The sequence below is a fragment of the Oxyura jamaicensis genome, chromosome 3 (assembly GCF_011077185.1).
Source record: "Oxyura jamaicensis isolate SHBP4307 breed ruddy duck chromosome 3, BPBGC_Ojam_1.0, whole genome shotgun sequence".
Taxonomy (NCBI): Eukaryota; Metazoa; Chordata; class Aves; order Anseriformes; family Anatidae; genus Oxyura; species Oxyura jamaicensis.
In genome coordinates this window covers 92,540,204-92,560,811 of record NC_048895.1, presented here as the reverse complement: position 1 = coordinate 92,560,811, position 20,608 = coordinate 92,540,204, and the positions used below count along the sequence as shown (strand labels likewise).

Sequence of the window (20,608 nt, the reverse complement as noted above, 5' to 3'; positions counted from 1 at the left end):
AGAACAAGAAGAGGGACCTTTAAAGTCAACTTAATGCCCACTGAAGGCTTGTGATTGATTTCAGAGATGACTGGACTTAACATTTACAGTCATATATGCAAAGCTTCTATGCACTTAAAATAGGGGCCTAGAGGTATGTTTAAAGATGATTAAGATGACCAGACTCTTAAGTCTTGTTAAAATCTTTCCAAATGAATCCCCCAATAAACCCTCTCTGGTACGTCTCAAAATCAACATCAGTGTTCTTTAGGTATTGAAGCAAAAACCAGTCATTGCTTCATCTTCACACATTCGGTGCATTTCTTCATTGTGGCTGCATTCAAATTATCCTGAGAGAGAACGTGTGTGTGTGCGCACTGTGTATCTCAGATTTGTCATACGTTCTGAGAACATTAATATAATGTTAATACAAATGCCAAAGGTGAAAGATGATATGATTATGCTCTGCCACATTTGCTTCTAAATGTGATTCACAAGAGACACAATCCAACACAAGCAGATGTCTGCAAAAGAAAGCTATGAATTTAATAATGTAATCTACAGATTAAGTAGCTAATACTTGGAATTAACCAAATCTTGTGCAGGGTAATGAGTAATTTTTGTATGATGTCTGTGTTAGGTCATTCAAAATAACATGTCAAGTACATTGTGATATTGAAGAAACAGTAAATAACATCAGATTATGAACAAGCATAAACTAGCAAAGTCAAATGGAAATTATTCAATGATACTTAAAAAAAAAATCACCCTGTGAAAAGCCCTTCAGAACAATTTTACTCACATGAAATATTTCATCTCAAGTAACCCAAGTGTCAACTAATATTGAGACTTTGTATCAGACGTTTAAAAAAAATCATGTTTTTCTTAGAAGATTTTAAAACCGTTTTTTTTTTTCCCTCATAAATTCGAAGGCTTAAACACATAAAAGCAAAAAGCAGGATAGCTGAATAAGACTGGATACGACAGCTCACAGTTTCAGATACATTATAAACTGATTAACTTTGCTTTCAAGTTTGTATAACCAGACTTTTTACAGTGTAAGCTTCACTTCAGTCACGGGAGTCTCAGTGGAGCCAAATGACGCTGCTTACATCAGTAGACTTTTTATATGTGCATCCAAAAGTGAAGGCACCAGGCTTATTTATGCCCCAGGCTCCATAGTCTCGTCTGCCACTTGTAGCAATACTGTTATGACAAGTACAAATTTTGGTACTACATCTCATCATCTTAAATAATCTGGGTGGCTGCATGAGTCAGGCAATTTAGAAGCCCTTCAAACTGTTTAACAATGAAGATGTCAAAAGTCACTGCTTTGACAGCATCTCATTTCAGCTATGTACTTAGAAACACAGGTGAGATTAGAACTAGCAGAAGTGTATGTCTGACTGACCCCTCAGCACAGAAGCCAGATATCTTTACACAAACTCAGGGTCATGTTTTGGTTCCAGGCCATCACAGGCCAAAATATATATATATATATATATGTATATATATATATATATATATATATATATATATTAGCAATTTAGAGTTTTACACTCTTGCTTCACATTAGGCCACTATGTAAAATACAGATAATATCTGCAAAACATAACAAAACCCCGCCATTTTAATAGTTTAAAATTTGCACTGGAGAAGTATTGCTGGACAGCAGCAAACTCACAACAGGATCCTTTTTGCACATCCTTCTGCACCTTCAGAAAATTTAACTGCCATACAGAATCAGCTACCTGTATGTATGGCTCCTTTGCCTTTCCTGAAGACATGCTAATTTAAAGATCACAGTCCTGCTTCTCAGAAGTCCTCCATTATGTTCAAAAATTCAAAGCACACTTCAGTAATAGATATCCGTACTCTCCTTGGTGTGAAGTTGACATAAAAGTGTCGCCTATACAGAACGTCAGCACAAATAACATAGCTACCAATGAGGAGAAGACCTACAGGGCACGAGATTCAACACTGTCATAAAAGAGGTAAGCTACACAACGTTATGCTGATGTTGCACTGCAGTAAGATGAATGAAATGAAGTTGAAAGGGCATGAACTCTGTCTTGTAAGGATCACTTTCAGGCCAAAATGTATTTAACAGCTTCATTAATGACCTGGAAAGTATAAAAAATAATACAAATTTCAGAATGTTCTATTTCTGCAAGCATCCGCTCATGGAGATTTTCAAAGAGAAAATTGTATTTGGTGGGATTACTCCCATACACACAATTACACCTAGTTTAGTTCTGACATGACACTGGAAACATCTCAGATTACTATGCAGGAAGTGAGAAATAATCCAGGCAAATTGAGATAATTATAGCCATGGCTAGGAAACTGCAAAAACAAGACTTAGATACAATAATATCAAGTAAATACAAAATAGCCTGAAATAGCAGGAATACCTAGAATCTAAACATCCAACAAAAAAAAAATAAAGAAAGATCTTAAAAATGTTTAAGTGTATATCTTAACACAGCAGCAAAATGGGCTAACATACTTTAAGGCTGATTAAGCAAAATTTCCTGGACTAAAGAAAAATCTTTCCAGAAGGCTGTTTTAAAATTGCTTTGGAAATACCCTTCTCTCTCTGCAAAATATAGGGATGAAAAAGCAGAATTAGACAAAAAGCAACACAAATAATCAGAAAAATAAATACTTTTCTGAGGAGAAATTATATCTTCTGATTAGCAGACATCATCCATCATTTTTTCAAGCAATGACTAAGCAGGATATAGCCATATCTGCCTACAAATAGTTCCATAGTGTAAACATCGAAGCAACCGATGTTTTATTTAAAGTGGCTTAAGTGGGTAGAGCTAGGAATAACAGGAAAAAATAATGGGGAAAAAATATGCAGACTAACAAGAGCATTTCTGGCACTGAGTCACATAAAATTGTGCAAAGGCAAGGGACAAAAGTCTCGTATTTGAGACGTCAAGACAAAGCCGAGCAAAGCCATGCCGAACTGAGGGACGGATGACATTGTGATTCTGAGAAACTTTGCAATGCTGCAGTGATTTGTCATGGCATGAACCTTACTCACACTATCACCATGACGTTAATAATACATTGAGAATAACTTAAAATGTCCATAAGGAATGAAATTGGTAACATGTTTTCTGGATCATAGTCTAATAAAGATAACGACACATTCTTTTTCGTATGATGCGAGTTTATCAAGGCTTTAGAACGAAAGGCTATCAGAAGAACTGTGTAACGCTGCGTAAGAGATGTACTGCAAAAGCAATTTCAAGATAGTGACATAACACTGACTGCTCTGAAAGCAGTTTTCTCTAAACCTAGGATTTATTATTGTTTCGGTGCTAGGTCTTGAGAAACACAGCATAGACCCATGAATCAATATGCAACTGAAGTTATACAGTAACTTTCCAGGCTTTCTGTTCTTTATCTTTGCTGGTCCTGCAGTCTCTGATGTGTTTCTGATTTAGGGGAAAAGCAGGGCTTTGTTAGCCTCACTAAGCCACTCTTCAGAGCCTATTCTGCTGTCTAAACCATTTCCACAGTTTTAGCTCTTTAATTCAGCACCACTTGTTGCTTTTTTCCCCCATGCTGATAGTCAGCTGCAGTTGGAAATAACCTCAGCAGGTAAAGGTGAGCACAGGCCTACCATGGAAGAAACTTAAGAACAATCACACAAAAAAGGGAATGCAAAGAATAGGTGGAGTGGAAAATAGAGGAGATGGAAGAGAGGAAAAAAGGACAACAAAGTGAAGGGATGATAAGCAAGTAATGAACAGACAAGAACATGGTTAGAGGCTGGAGACCTAACAAGAACAACAGAGTCAGACAAAGCAGTCTGGAAAGCAAGGTCAGATGGGAGTTGAAAGGACACAGCAGAGAGGCAAAGGAACATTTTAAGAAGAGGAGAAGTCAAATCAGCCAGATCAAACTGCACAATAGGAACAGCAGCAGAGTAAAACAAATAACAGAGAAGTAGAAGCATGAGAGAACAGAGGAAACTGAGGAGCAGCATAGTGAAAGCAGAGAAACTAAGTGCATCTGCTAACAGGTAACAATTCTGGCTGGTGTCTGCAGCTCCGGCTTTCCTTTCTAGGCAGAAGTTTCTTGCTCTCACAGACCACATACACCAGGGAATGCTCTTTTTCAAACCAACTTCAGACCTTACTGATAATTCTTGGTGCTGAGTTAACAGAAATCCAGGAAGGTTCAGTTAGGCTGGAGCAACCTTGAGACAATCTTTATTATGGTATGCTCAGTGGTTACCTTTTTAATAATACTGGCTTAATGTAGTAGTGGTAGTTCTTGAAGCAGTACTTGAAGTAGTTCAAGCCCCTTAACATTGGTACAGATAGGTTAGTCAGCAAATGCATCAAAGCAGTGAACTCTCATTAAAAAGAGAAAAGCATTCTGTCTGCAGGAAGTAACTTTACATGCATTCACATTAGGAACCGTACAAGTGTTTCAATGAATAGTCGTATTTCGTCACTAAAAGTAGGACGTCAATATTAAAAGAACTATGTATATATAGACCTAGCTGAAGAGCAAAGAGCAATTACGATTCAATTCAATTTTTGTTGAGCAGAAAGATTGTAAAGACTGTATAAAGCAGAAGAGACCTCAAAAATTGTATGCAGTAATGAGATTTAATATAAATTGGGTTCAGTACATAGAATCTCTGATAAATCTGGGTGAGGAATTTCAATAACGTGTGCTATAAAAATCTGTTAAATAATATCAGTGTAAAACTATCAAATGAAATATATGAATATTAACTATTGACCGAACATTAAATCAAAATCAAAGTTGAAAAAACCCTCTTCAAAACTAGATTTTTTAGAGTTATAAATCAATGTTAAATATAGCCTAATCCACTTATATCTAGATTCACTGAATATGAGAACTGAAAAGCTTTTTAAAATTGAGGAACAGCATATGGATGGCCCAAAAATCAGAATTATATTACATGCCTCTATAATATACTTTCAGTGCTATTTATCCCTAAAGGTAGAATACTTACAGGTTTTCGAGTTGGGGTAACTTGAACAGAATGATAGAATTCGGGTTGTACTCGGCTGCTTTTCTTGATTTTCCTTTTTCTTACAGAGGTTTCCTGCTCGCTTAGGTGGTGAGCTTCCACTAGAGGCTGTGTTTCCTCAAGGCGAGGTGCTACACGTCTTCTGGCATGACGAGGACTTGATCTAAAGCCCTGTAACCAAAAAAGCAATCATTGTGTTTCACACCTCACAGAATGGAGCCATGTAACAACAGAGAAATAGCACAGGACCTTAATGATTACAAGAACTTGAGATACAAGCATGCTCATCTTAAATTAGTATGATGCCCATATATACTGCATGTAACAATAAAGAGATGGTGTCAAGTGCTGTAAATGACATGTTTATTTTATATTTCTCAGTTATGCATATTATTGACACAGCTAGTAGCAGTAACTCCTGTGGCTTTTCTTTATAAGCCCACACTTTCAGTTAGTTGTAACTGAATAGTTATAATCTAAAATTTATAATTAAAATTTTCCAGGTTCATTCACTTCCTCAAGAGAAATTGTTTTAGGAATTGTGAGCAGAAAATACCAATTTTATTTTCTGAGAATTAAAGTGAAGAAAAATTGGTAGCTAGCAACACAATGATGACTAACTGTTCTTGTTAAGAGTCCTAATGCTGCTAGATCTGGGGGGAGACCTTGCCATTTGGAATAAAATAATGAGGAGAGACATCTGTCTCTTGCTATTGTCTGGGAAATGCACGCATAGTTGGCCAAAATAATAATCTCAGAAAAAGCTGCCCTTCACAAATGCTTTATAGAGGTTTGCTGTGAAAACCTCTGAACATCATCCAGAACCTCTCAGCCTTACAGAATTTCATTTACTTAATGGCAACAAGTACAATGCACGCTCTGTATTGCTACCTGCAGAGCATTTTCACAGAACATTTTCTCATTTCACTAGGTTCCCTCTGCACCAATCACCACAAGCACGCAGGAGCCTGCCACGCGTCATCTGTACTGAATGCAATGTTGGTTGCTATTAAACCTGGCCAGGTTGTAAATAGGAGTTTCATTTTCTTGGTCCTATCGGCTTTCAGGATAAATGGGCCAAATCTATGTCCTTGGTGACAGTCTGCAGTTCAAGTGCTCCATTCCCTTTCAAAATCAGGAATAGATGCAACAGTTCCTATTTTTCTACTTTCTTTTCATTCCACTAAAATATTTCCACCAAAGTCCTTTTTCAGCAAACCCAGGACTCAGAAATGACTGGTCCATATAAACAATACAACTTCTACGAACAGAGATTTTAGCTAAAACTGAAGCTATCTATGCTGTGAATTTCAATGCCCTGAGCTCCAGACAGTTGAAAACTAGGGGAAGCAATACATTTCCTTGTAAACTTGCTGGTTTTTTTTCTTCCTTCCTTTTGTATTTTTTAATTAGGAAATCAACATGGAAAAACTATGCTCAAATGTTGCTATGGTCATGGACTGAAGTAATCAAAAATCAGCTGCATAACTCCCTGTACAGATTGGATTTATTCCTCTAATGTTCATTCCACTGCAAGGGGAGAGAGATGCAGTCTATTCTGGGCACTACAAGAGACAGGCAGTTTTAGTTCTTTAAAGGTTTGCTCCACAAAGTAACAGCCAAAACACACAAACACATTTACATACACATGCTAGTAGCTACTACAGATGTAATATAGCATGCAACGGGATGTGAAAAGGCTGAAGTGCCAAGATGAAGGATCAGAGCTTGGATGCTGATCTAACTTCTTGTAGCAACCTTCTGTTCCTGGACAGGAATCGAGTCCAGCTCTACTTAGTCCATGCAGGAGGTTCATACATGTGCCACATCGAGGCTATGAAACACACATGATGAAAAGATACAACCAAAATTGAATCCTGATTTACAATCCCTCCTGACTTTGATTCCCAGTATCCTTAATGGAAGCAGGACCCTGCCCATATCAGCTAAGACAAGCAGCAGGGAAGCTCCTGCAGCCAAGAGACCTGCGGAAGATCTAGGAACATCTCTAAACATTCAAAGATGTAAATCTGTGAGATTCTCCATCATACTATTGCAATGGGAAAAGCTTTTGCCCCTTCTTCTCTGCACACTGTGAACTAATACTCACAGTGCATCATCCATGGTACGAAGACATTCAGGATAATAGGGAAAAATACAACTACTCTTACAGAGCTTACTTGTTACAGAAAAAAAATCTGAAAAAATGTTAGTGTGCATCAGGGATTATTCCATAGTAAAGCAAAATCCTCTTTAAGAGACCAAAATACCCAACAAATCTATTTTGATTTTCTAAATGTTAAACAGATTGTGATTCATTCACAGATAATGGCTACTGGGTGAAGCCAGGTTACAGACCTGGCACTTCAGACACTCCCCTACCACACTCCCATCCCCATTAGGCAGATAAAACTCTTTGGGAAAGTATGTTTACGTAACAGAAGAATTTGGTAGACGCTAAGCAGCTCTAAAAGTGCTTAGAGCACATGCCAAATAGGGATTTAAGTATGTGGGTCTCTCTCTGAATGACTTCACTTCAAAATACTTCGGGGTTTACTAATTGAGTATTGTGCTTCAGTTCTAAAAAGTCACTTGTGACTTCCAGAAAAGTCTGTTTACGGTCAGTTCTTCTCTGTTGTATTTTTATATATTTTCCTGTTTTGCTGTTTATTACTAGCGAGAAAATTGGATCTTTATCTCTTTAAGAGCTCATCTGCTTCTACTGCTGCAGCTTGTTCTTTACTTGAAGTCATAATCTGTCTGCAGTATCACAAATGGTCGCTCTGGAGAGGATTATAATGCGATAAAGGCCAAGGATCATGATTTCAGGTGGAAAATTAATTCCTTATCAACAAAGATAATGATACCAGGGCAGAGTCCTTAGGCCAAAACTTGAAATGCTTACTCATTTCTGCAACGAGACTTTGCCAGAGCAAAAACCCAAATCTGGAAGATTTCAAAATCTGGCAATCAAAAATGCAGGAATGACTCAAAAGTGATGTAATACATGGGAGCCGCTACTCCCAGGCTCAGTGCAAAACCAGAGCAGCCAGCGATGCCTTCAACAGCTAAATGAACAGATGCTCAGTGTGTCACCTGCATTTCTTACCCTTCAGTTGAACCCAAAGTTGAAAATAGTTGAGAACTTGTCATACTAACTTAGCAATCAAAATTAAAAAAATAAAAATAAGTGAAAATAAGAGAAGTATCTGTGCAGTAAGCCAGAGCTCACACAGGAGAGCAGAAAAGCAATACAAAATATTCAGGTGGACACACAGTACACCATCTGACCCCAAATCACTGAGGAAACGCTAGAGACCTTAGGATCAACCAGGCAATACAAGGCCGCTGTAACACTGATAAGCAATTGGTAGCTTCTGGTGTCGTGTGAATGCTGTGTCACTGGACCCTGACAAAACCTTTTCTCGTTCTTTGCGTTGAGAGTGAGCTGTTCCTAGACCTGGCTGCCTGACTCATTTTTTATCCCTATAAAATTACGACACAACAAACCAAACAAGTGCAAATTCAAATACATGTTTTTTTAAAAAAAAAAACCTCTCTTTTCTTCTAAATTCTAAAATAACCACACAAAGGGCATGGATTTACACCACAGGGTATTATTCCTTAAAGAACTCGAATGACCACCAGAACCAGTTTTAGGTATCACAGAGGAAGACAAGAAACAAGAACGATTTGGGATTATCTGCTCTCCAAAAGTATTCATGCTCATCCTTCTGGTTAACTCTCTCAAGGGAGCACTTCTGCCTCTGGAAAGAGGCTAGGAAGATCTGCCTTTTAGCTGAACTTTGTGAATTAATCCTTTTATGTCTTCTCTGCAAGTTGTTTTTTTCTGGAATGAAGTGTGGTAATATTGAACAGACCTTTTGTGTTCGTCTTTTCATCCAACCCAATGATGAATGCTCCAAATCTGGGCACCGTGTTCCAGTGTGCACAACCGACTGGTTGTGTAAAATGAATTCCACAGCAAGATGCTCAGTTTAAAATAAATAAATAAATAAATCTTCTTATCCTGCCAAATTTTAGCTTCACACCTCTGATTCAGCGCCTAATTTGTGCACAGAAACGCAGCGTGGGATCCCTCTCAGCAGAGCTCCCCGGGCTCCCTTTGGAGCCAGTGGGTCAAAGAACGACTGCTCCCCTTGGCTGGCCATAAAGGCAGCCCGGGCTGACTGCTTCGCCCTCAGACAATCGATGCTGCAAGTGGCCAAAATTAGACAGACTGGGTCTGACTCATGATGACCACACGGAGGCTGAAGTCTTCCTTCTGTACAGTATTCGTCTTTCCATGTATTTTTCCTCTTCTACATGAAATAATTCCACTCCCTTATACCACTTTTTTTGTCTGAGAATTTTACGTGTCCTTATTCACAGGAATAACCCTTGCCAGATCCCCATTCAGCACTGTATTCTTATAAATTTGTATTACTGATAAATATATTTAACAGTATTGTGTTCTATTCTGCTTAAATATTTCCCATCCCATCTGCTTTTTTGATCAAGCTATATATCCAACAAAGCTCATCACTGAATTATCAACAGTAATTCAGAAGGCTCTTTCTGGAGACTATAAACTTAAAAATTAATAAAGTGTATAACATCACTTTTCCCTGTAATATGCCCAGCATTCCATTCATTAACATTGAACAGCACATGTATTCATTTGTCCTGTTCCTCAGAATTTCTTTGGTGTTTGATAACCAAGTACGTGACACACTGCAGGCTTTGTCAGGTCATTGCCTATTCCCATTCCAAGGCCATTAATGTTAAAAAAACAGATTTTGAAACTTTCTAAGCAACTTGTCTGATGCTTATTTTTATTTATTTACTTACAGATGGAGACATCTTGGATAATGGGGTAAACCTTTTTATTTTCCTTTCTCTTTTTTATTTTTCTGCATCTCTTTTTAGTTCTTCATCTGGTACTTTAATAGGGCCATTTGAATACAGCAGTGCTATCTCATGAGTGCATTACTGCTTTGGTGACTTGAATCTTTGACTGCTCCATTCCTTTGATGTGCTATTCTGTAATTCACCAGATCCTTTTTCCCTCTATTCTATCCCTACTGCTTTCATCATGTTATCTACTATTTTTATGCCTGATTTAAAAAAATTACCGATCTCTCATTTTTTCCCAATCTGTACTTTATGCAAAATATATCAAGAGTCAGAGTTCTTGTAACCTAATCTTTCCAACAGGTATGCATTTTCAGAGTCGCCAGGCATTAAGAGAAATCTGAATGCCTTACGGGAAGTCCAGCTGCGTTAACTTCAGCAGAGACTGAACTGTGACCCAGTTTACCTTCTGGCAGAGCTTCAGTAAACTGTAGAAAAACTGCTAGTCAGCATTAAGCAGCTTTCCATAGCAGGAATGACAACACAACTCAGCTGTATTGGCAAATGCCTTTACAGATTTTTGAGTAAGTTCCGTAGATAAATCACTTTAGCAAATACACTAATGAACATCAAAACCAAAGGAAGCTCAGATAGGACATCCAACCCTGAGTGCTTGCTTTTAAGGTTTTTTGACAGTGGCTGTGTGTGCATGAGAATCTATTATCCTCGTCAATTAATGGCCTCAGGAAACAGTCTTTGAATTGTCAGTTACCGTCTGCTTAGAGCTTGGAAACTTTCATGTATATGCAACCACCAACATCTCGTGGCCTGGAGACATCAGTATGCAGAGCACCAGAGCCCCTCTCAAGACACCAGAGTTTTGAGCTTTTTGCAGACAGGCTAAAATAGAACCCAACCCTATGGCTGACATGGCTACTGGAACTCAAAAGGCAGGTTTAATTAAATATTAAATCAATTTATTGTATTAAATTCCCCTGCAGGCTGGAAGAGAGAGCTTCGGAGAGTATTTCTGCTTCATGTACATACATATGTTTACATGCATCTGGGTTGTAAGATCAGCTTTAACTTTGAAAGTGAGCAAGGCCACGTTATTCCCCTTCTTCTCCCATGGTGACTTCCATGCCAAATATCCTCAGTTTACAAACTAATAAAGAAACAAAATGAAACAACAACAACAACAAGGGTAACCATTTAATTGCCAGTCCAAAAATTTCAAGTCAAAATCCAGGACTCAAATTAAGTCCTCCAAACTACCAACACATCTAACAATAAAGATTGCTAATTAAGGCTGGGTCTTAGTCTTCTATAGCAGGAAGACTGCCTGCATTCACTCAGTATATTACTCCACAAACACACATGGAGGGAACAACCATATTTGCTCTTTGTTGGTTCTAAAAATAGAATGCAATTATTTTTATTTTTATTTTTTTTGGTGCTTTTATTGACCTCCTTTAATCCTAGCTCAGGGTTACCCCTATAAAGATCTGAATCAAGAGTTAAAGCATTAAATGCAGGATTTCATGTTCAGTTTCCACTCCCTGATTAACAAACTTTCACCGATGCTTCACTGCATGTATTCAATTTATTTTAGGAGATATTATTCTTATCTTTTAAAGCCTAGCTTCTAAACACTGCAGGAACTATTTCTCGAATATTGAAGACTACGATTTGGCATGTGTCATATAATATTAAATTTTCCAAGATAAACCCAAACATTCAAAGGGGATTACGAGCTATTGTCTTTTACGTAACCTGAGCAAGATTACTTTTCAAACTGGGTTCATGAAAATACAATACCAATAACCTGCTTTCCAGCTCCTAAATGGGCCCCCAAGTGTATACATAAAAACCTTTGTTTGATCCCAGAGTTTAAATGTGAATTGAGAATGTAACTTTTAATAACCCCTGCTGTATTACACTGCTGTTTCACATGTTTTGTTGTTGTTGTTTGTTTAATCATGGGGTTAGGATTCCTATCAGAGCAAGTAAGATTTGATAGAAGAAAACTGATCTTGTGTAAGCAAATAACCAGTGTCCCCAGTTATGCCTCAAGATACCCTTTAAATACTCTTTCCTGTCTAAATCTATAAACCACAGAAGCTGGCCTGTTCTCTCGGTGCTCCTATGTATGATTCCCTAACAAGAAGGCTTGCAGCCCTCCACTGCTGTCTTGCCTTTGTGATAGCTTGTCCCAGTTCCTTCCCTATTACCTCAGGGCACCACAAGCCTACAGGAGGAACAGAACAATTCTTGAAGAACAAAAATAAATCAGAGTACTGCTTGATCAGTGGTCTGCAAGGGCCAAAGGCGTTTAGAATATACCAGCACATTTCCCAAGCATGTCCCCTTTCCGCTTCTTTCTCTCTTTTCCACCTCATCATTTCTCCTCAGCATGGATGGTATATATCCTGAGCCCACCAGGAGGAATTAACTAGGAAAATGACCTTTTAAATATTAAAAATGCAGTAAGAAGGAGAATAAGAAGTAACACAGATTGCTAAATCACACAATGGCTGCCCAACATCTAATAGAAAGAAATCACTTGTATCTGTACAGTGCACTTGTTTGGAGAGCAAACTGGAGAGAGAATTTACGCCACCTCAGCACACGAAGACAGGTGTCAAGTGTAAAACAGATGCATGATGAATGAGAGATTTAATAGGCATACATATATATGTATGTAAATAAAGATCGCTGGGGAGGAATTCAGGTATCTATTGAGATACCTGGATGCAGATACCAGCATTTTCTCCTGGAGCTATTCTAAGATCCTACTACAGCCAATGAAAAATTCAGTCAATAGAGTTAGTGAGGCTTGAAGACCTATTCAGCTCCTCCTAGAGCAGGCACCTACACTGGGTCAGCTGAACAGCTCTGCAGACTGTAAGCTGTAAATGCTTACAGGGAGCTTATCCTGCTGTGTAAGAGGATGCTGTTCTTGCAAAGTCACTTTCCAACTCCAGCTGCACTTTACACGCATTAAGGTGGCAGCAGCAGATCAGAAGGGAACGATGCCTTGACCTAGTTGTATCATTTTGTTCTCTCTAGAACACAAGAGGAGGATAAATATAATACCTCAATCTGACATGATTATGCATTTCAGCATAATTTAGATATCCATAAATTAAGCTGTGTAAGATCTGTGCTTCGCTTCCCGTTTGCTCTACTGAAGCTGAGCACTGCCGTTCAAACCGCTGAGTGGACAGAGGTGATAAGGACGTTGGCACGAGCTGCGAGGAACGTGTCTTTGCCCAAATGTCAGCTGCAGTTAGTTCCTATAGCTGACACGGTATTTTCACCCTTCAGCTGTAACTCGTGTTTCATGGCTACTGACAAGTCAGGAAGAGCCATCCCCTGCCTCTCCTTGATGCAGGGCCGGAGGGCACATGGGAGCACAGCTGGGGCTCGGAGGCTTTGGACAGAAGAAGCACCGAGATAACAGGCACCCAGGCACACAGCTTGCAGGTGAATGAGAAGCACAAGGAATCAACTCAAATATGACCTGGCAATCTAGCACTAGGTCAGGATGAGCCATATAAGCAGTGGGTGTGAAGACTAACTCAAGCATCTCTGCAACACAGTGCTAAGTCCTCATCCAGGAAACATGGAGGAGCCTGAGCACTCCTCCTCAAGCCAGGGCTGGGGCCCAATATGCCCTCCAGACCATGCAGCATGGGGGCAGGTTGGGAAGCCACAGCTCTGCATCTGTTCATTTTTAACATGGCTGAGCCAAACAAGCCAAGCTCAACTGAACCTGCTTCTGTATGAGAAGAGCAAAGTGACCTTACCCTCAGCATGGTCTTCCATTGCACATCCAAGGGGCCTCTCTTTCTAGAAGCTCACAAGTGGCGTTTCCATGCCCTAGGAAAACGCATACAATAGTCCAGGAGCTGAAACAGCCCTGAGGGTAGTGCTACCCTGTCCATGCACCGTTTCCTTTCATTGGATAGCCTCTGCCTGAAGCACTGAGCTATTTCGGAAAGTGCATCCACAACCCAACCTGTTGCTCTTATAATCTAACCACAGTAACCAAGCGTAGATAGTTAGGCTTTTCTGAGCGGCATGTGGTCTGCAGACCCCTGCACGATCCTTTCAGTCTGTACAAGAAGAGTCATTTCTCCAGCTGATGTGGTAATATGTGTGGTCACCACAGGTATGGCCTCAGCTATTTTAATTCACGGTTTCAGCGTGAAGTTACTTTCAGCCAGAATTTGACAATTCCCATTCAGCACACAGGTACAGACAGACACAGGCGAGCCATGCTCCACCTGCAGCCCCTTGAAACCAGGGCTTGGCTTTGCTTGCAAGCAGCTGCTTGTGTGCACCAGGACTGTCAACTGCAAACTGGCATACAACATACCTGAAGCTGCAACCACCGCTAAAACCTACATTTCCAGATAGAGCAGGGGACACCGAGCCCCAGTGTAAGTATGTGAATACCTACGCGACAGCTGGGAGGCTGTTGATACAACTATATTAATGGGAAATTAAATAAGAAGAACTTTGATTACGCAGCAGATCTTTATGCAGTGGTTATCCATGTCCTGTCAGAGCTGTGAGGATGTGCTCATTTTAATGCAGGTCCCAAAACGCAGCGCGCTGAGAGCATGTCTTATCCATGGATGCGGACTGTGACATGATGTCAGTACTCTATCAAGTGACTGATGGAGATGAGAAGAGATCCCCTCAGCATTTCAATGCTCTGCCTACCGTCAGAAGCTTCAATAAAGCTGCGGGAAACCAGGTGGCTATAGAAACATATAGGGCATTTCTATACCACGCTGTAGTGCAGAGTAAAGGCACCTGAGTTACCTCATACAGAGTTAGTTTGGGAACCCAAGTGACCTTGCTGTAGCAGCCGGGGAGTTGCCATCTAATTTGTGATATGACTGTCAAGCAAGCTGCTTCACAGCTCAGCCCAGCATCCGTCCAAGTACAGTTCTGCCACAAATAAAACCAACAAACAGTAATGGACAGACAAGGCACAGTAACAGAATCTCAGCGGTACCTAACCTGCTACGTGATAGCACAGTGTGACTTACTCTGTTTGGGGCATGTTATGAAAAACGGATAGGAAGACTTGTCCTTGTCAGTATAACCTGCATTTATAGACCCCCATTCATTCCTATACATGTGCATTCATACATCTAAGAAAACCATTTCTTTTTGTCTCCAATTTATTTTCTCTTGAACTTGTTCTTTAACTCTTAAGAGAACTAATGGAAAAACAGTTTAGATAATCTGGAGGAAAAACATGTCAAACACAAAGGTAAAACATTTTCAGACTGATGCAGCTCTGCAAAGACAAAGAGACTGCCTCTGAATAGGTGAATGAATGTATTTTTCTGGACAGCCCTGTACATTTCTGTAGCTCTTTGAATGCACTTCCTCCAAACAAACAGAAGAGGAAAATTCAGCCTAGAGGGTCTGCTGATTTCTCTTTTCAGTGGAGCACTGCATATCTGGAGTAGTTTATAAATAACTCTACAATGGTCACGATGAATTATAGCACAAGTCTTCAAAGACTACTCATTATTGTTTTGTAAGATACCAAGAACTTCATTTTTTTGCAATTGTCTCACAATCAGCCTGAGAAGAGGGGACAATTATGACAAAGCTATGCTTAAGGATAAATACACAAACACCTTTTCTGGGCATCCACTGTTGGCAAAGTCAATACATGCATTTACTGGAAATTGTTGTGCAGTAGCTTATTTATTGTATGACAATAGATGAGTTAGCAAATGTATTTGCTCTTAAAAATCGTCATCGGACTTGGCTGACCTACGTAATCTTGTAGTGACTGTTCAGTAGTTTACATAGAAAACAGGCGGTCTGCAAAACCCAAGTGACAAAATGTTATTCCTTTGCCACAGCTGGGGTTGATATACACTGCCATCCCTCCCCAGAGCCTTTTCATAAAGGGTCCACTCCTGTTTGGCTTCCTCACATGACTAGTCCCACCTGGCATGCACCTGTTTAAAGCAAAGTCAGGATTTACAGCAGACTGTAAAACTTGTATGAATTTGCTTCCTAGCAGGATTATACCTGCAGGTCTCAGTGGAACCATTCACATAAAGCTCGACCAAAATATACGAGTCAAAATAAAATAAATAGAAAAAGATACCGTAGTGTTTGTTCCTGACTGCCCACAGACACTAAGACCCTCTGGTCCTGACATCGTCGTATTTAAAATTTAAAAGGTGAGATAAGGGAAAACTGTAAAGCTGAGAGAGAATTTCAGGCTAAAGATTTCTCCATCTATTGGATGTTTTCCCAATAATATGATAACCATCAGCAACTGGTTTAGCAATTAGCACAATTATCCCTTAACAATCCCATAAAAAGCCAACTACTTAAAAATCCTGAATGGGAACCTACCCATTCACGAATTCTTGCCCTTGAGTAATGAAGTTTTAAGAATTGTACCATTTTTATTAATTCTATTAGACAGACGTTTGCAGCAGGCTAGTCTTCTAAAAGCTTGTGAGAAGCCTCTGACCTGCATATGTTCAAGATATCTTTTTTTTTTTTTTAATTGAAAGGTAGAAATCTCACATAATCCCATGACTTCAGAGGCTTAGAAAATAAGGAAAACTCATTCAGGAAGGAACTGAAATCACAAGAAGTGGCAACACAAGCACATCAAACAATGCTTTTAAATTGTAAAGTACAGAAAACATTCAAACCTATTTGTAAAGTAGAAGCTGCTAAACATTTAAATCTATCAAGCCCCCAAAGCACTCAGAGAAAATTCCTATACTTCATGAAAAAACAAACTCCTACAGAGAGCAAGGCAAGCACAAAGTAACTGGATCATTAATATAAAATTTTTGATATGCAAGGAATTAAAAAAAAGGATCGTAGTCCTTATTTTGGCAACACTCTCACTGAGTTAGTTGTTATTTTGGTGTGGTTTTGGTACAACACAGACATTCAGTTCTGCAACTGATTCTCAAAATAAAGAAGGGAGAGAATATTTCAAATAGCTACATCAAAGTCTGATTTGTCAGGTAAGCAATGAGTATTTCTGCTGGAAATTTACTTGTTTTCTTTTTTACAGCTCTGGCATATCTAGGTCTACCTCAGATGAGAAACATTAACTATTCTGGGTGTGATTCCTGTCTTAGTTCAAGGAATACCTCTAATGCCTGAAGAATGGAGGGGAATCCTAAGAGCAGTTACAGTCATGAAGAACTTAAACGACTGCAACAAAGAATACATAAAAAACAGGTCTGACAAACTTCAGATGGTAGGAAATGAATGTTGGTGGGGAGGTGGAAACACAACTGTGCTATCTTGTAAACTCGCGATCGCATCTTCTTGCGAGTTAATTCCTCTGTTATGAAGCACCTCTAACAAAGCCAGACTTTAACCTACTTGATATTCATAACGACTCAATGCAAATTTACCTCCTTTTGAGGCAGGGGGTCAAGTGTTTCAAGTTCCTTCTACAATAAGGAATATCTGCATAGACTTTTGCGGTATAATAATGAGACAGGACCAAGACCCTCAAAAATGGGCGAAGTAATGGTGGATTGAATACACAATGGCATATAAAACTCAAAATAGGTATCCGATAAGGATCATACATGCATTTTCAAATATAATAATCACTCTACCATGGTCTTTTTACTATTTTTATTTTTTTATGTGCGGTTCAGGACTAACATGATTAAATACTTCTCTGCTGAAGACAGACAAAGACAATGTAGGCATGCACCACGACAGCTACGGCTCTGGCAAGGAACTTGAACATAAATTTGCTACACATCTATTTTTCCAAATATAAGGCTTTCCTGGCGTGCAGCCAATCATGCAGGAATTGCCAACCGCTCTGTAGATAGTGCAATTATAATTCTCTGTGCAGTGCCACTAGACCACCTGCACGTTCATGCGCGATGCAAGTCGTATTTGAACACAGCTCTCAGGAGATGAATGCCAACCCATTGCTATTTACTATCAAACTCTTTTTCATTACCTTTTATCATCATCAAGGAACACCATTTGTAATTGCACCTGACAAACAACTAAGCATAGTGGAAGCTAGCAGCTGGACCTTGTGCTATAAAATTTGGAGATTTGATGCTATGTTTATTTTTGGAGAAAAAATAACCTACACAAAGCTCACATTTTCATGTATCATGCTTTGCTTTCATTAAAGTCCTGTTGGAGTTGGATGCGCGTAATGTTTTGTTCTGATATAGACCGAGAATGTCAAATTCTGTTTCAAATAATGTTGCCAATATTTTCATGAGAGCTTGCCTGTAACTTGTTATTAATCAATTCAATTAGATTCATTAAAATAAGGTTTTACTTGAAAAAAAAAAAAAAAAAAAAACAACTGGAAAATGAAAATTTAATGATGTCAAATGAGTCATCGTTTTCTCTTAAGAATAAAAAGCTTATGATCAGATAATGATTGTGAAAACAGCTCCACCACTTACTTAAACGGGCAGCTTAGACCATTAGCAGTGGCGCTACTCTGTTTAAACATAATGTAGAAAATTATGAAGGAATCCAATAGTTCTTTTTGGTCTGTATGGTCTGGTATTGTTCAGTAAATGGAAATACCTAGGAAATATTTCAAATGCGCCTGTTTTTTACTGGGCGTCAAGACAAGTAACCGCACACCAGATTACCAAAAATCAATTAGTCATTTGCAAACTTCCCTTTTAAGAGTCAGCAGTCAGGACCACATATATCTCAAAACAGAGCAACACGTAAACCTTAACCTCTGTCCAGGCTCAACGGCAAGATAATCTTACATGGAAACCATGTACTTCATATTGGAAGTACTAAACCATGAAAAAATCTCTTGACTTCTCGAAGGACACATTTGTTAGCTTGCTTTACTGAAGCACTAATCGTTCAGTCATAAAATCAACAAAAACAGACCTCTCAGGGTTTAAAGACATGAGGCCTCTCCACTGACTACGCTCCATGCATCGTCTTGCCATAATAATGCATACAAATTTCAAAACAGTTAGGAGTTCCAACTGATTTCCAATAGAAACCACATCACAAAAACGTACCACAGGCATGCTTTTGAAAACGTTACTCATAATCAGGTAATTTTCTCACCCACAACTGGGTATGGAAAAATGCAAATAATTTAAAACAACAGATCATTTTAGTGCAAAACTCTCTAAATGCTTCCAGGATTGCAGTCAGCAGCATGAAGACATGCCTTAAATGAATAGCAGGAAGCCAGGCAGGAGAAGTATCTAGGCAGGAGCTCTACAGAGCAGCATGGAAGCAGAGTAGGGGCTAAGACAAATATTATTTTCCATGTTTTCCCAGCAATTACGCTCCTCATTAGAACCACTTAGGAGGTGGCTGGCTTTTGTGTCGCACTTCCACCTCTGGCATGCAAGACCTTTGACCACCCTGACCTCTGAGACCAGAGTCATGCAATGAGGTGTCTGCCAAGCGATCCGGGGCTCTGGATCCCCCAGGGCTCTCCCGTAGCAGCACTCGAGTGAGGCGGGCAACTTTCCTTCCTGACAGAGACCCGCAGGTGAGGGCTGAGGGCAAAGCAAACGCGAGCTCTGCAGCTGCACAAGGTACCAGCTCTGCACACCCTTGCAATGTGGTGAGGAACGGGGCTGGGGGATGCTTTTTGGGTTCTTTGCAGTGAGGTGAGGAACGGGGCTGGGGGACGCTTTTTGGGCAGAGGGAGGTCTGGCACGTACGGCGAGCGCAGCTCCTCTGGAAGTGGCCGATTGCTTTGGCAATAGCACGGATCAGCAGGCCGGCTGGGATGGTGCAAGTGAAGAGCTCGCATTTGGCGTAGAGCGATTTATTTGAGACACAGACATGAAATAAAAACCAAAAGGAGAGGAGGGCATTGTGTCGCTCGTGCAAAATGAAAAGCGTGCTACGGGGTTTAAAAATAACACACAACACACGACGGTAACGGTAAGTACTCGGGTAAAAAGAACAACTTCTGACCTTGAAATTGCGTGCTAAATAAATTACCTCAGAGCGAAAGTGATGGGTTCTCATGACAGCATCTGGAAGGGAAGCAGAAAGAGGGGGGCTGCACCCGGCTGCACCTCGGGCTGGCCCCGGGCTACGCCGCCGCCGCCGCCGCCGGGCTCGGGCTCCCCCCGGGGTTTTATTCATATTTAATTCCCCGGCACGAAGTTGAGCATAAAGTTGCGCTGTAGTGGAGACACCGGGGGGGTTTTCCGGCCCCCTCGCTCCCCTCCCGGCAGCCGAGGCCCCCCTGTCAGTGCCCCCCCCCCCCGCCCTCCCCCCCTTCCCCCCGGCTCCTCACCTCGGCTCCTGGAGCGCCCCGAGAAGACGGATTTGATGGGGTGCCTCCCCTTGTGCAGCCGGCGGTGCCAGCAGCAGAAGAACACAATGGTAGCGATGGTCCCCAGCAGGAGCAGGAGCAAGAAGAGGGCGCACTGGATGCTGTAGGGTCTCAGCAGCACCAGGAAAGCGGCGGCGATCATGGCTCAGGCGTGCGGCTGCCCCTGTGCGAGAGAGGCGCTGCGGCGAGCCGCGGGGGGCCGGGCAGCGTCTCCCCCCGGCAGCGGAGCGGGCATCGCCGCCGGCAGCCGGGCGGGAGGAGGAGGATGAGGAGGAGGAGATGGAGGAGGAGGAGGATGAGGAGGAGGGGCTCCGAAATTCGGGCCGTGACTCAGCAGCCGACCGTTGCGGCGGGGTTCCCCCTGCGCGGCTCCGCGCAGCGGGCGCGGCGGGATGGGCGCCCGC

General features: G+C 40.7%; 1 protein-coding gene across 5 annotated transcripts in view; it reads right to left on the bottom strand.

Moving 5' to 3' along the window:
* Positions 1-20,451, bottom strand: part of DST (dystonin) — a 296,284-nt gene extending 275,833 nt beyond the window's left edge. For 3 of the 5 annotated variants that reach the window (XM_035322490.1, XM_035322492.1, XM_035322493.1), the window contains exons 1-3: positions 20,166-20,448; positions 19,865-19,899; positions 4,991-5,179 (exon numbers count right to left, since the gene is read on the bottom strand). In XM_035322490.1, the coding sequence (XP_035178381.1) occupies positions 4,991-5,179; positions 19,865-19,899; positions 20,166-20,346 (405 nt within the window). In that variant the 5' untranslated portion in view covers positions 20,347-20,448. Of the gene's footprint in view, positions 1-4,990; positions 5,180-19,837; positions 19,900-20,165 lie in introns of all 5 variants that reach the window. The other 2 variants (XM_035322484.1, XM_035322491.1) reach the window with 2 other exon arrangements.
* Between the last annotated feature and the right edge of the window lie 157 nt (positions 20,452-20,608).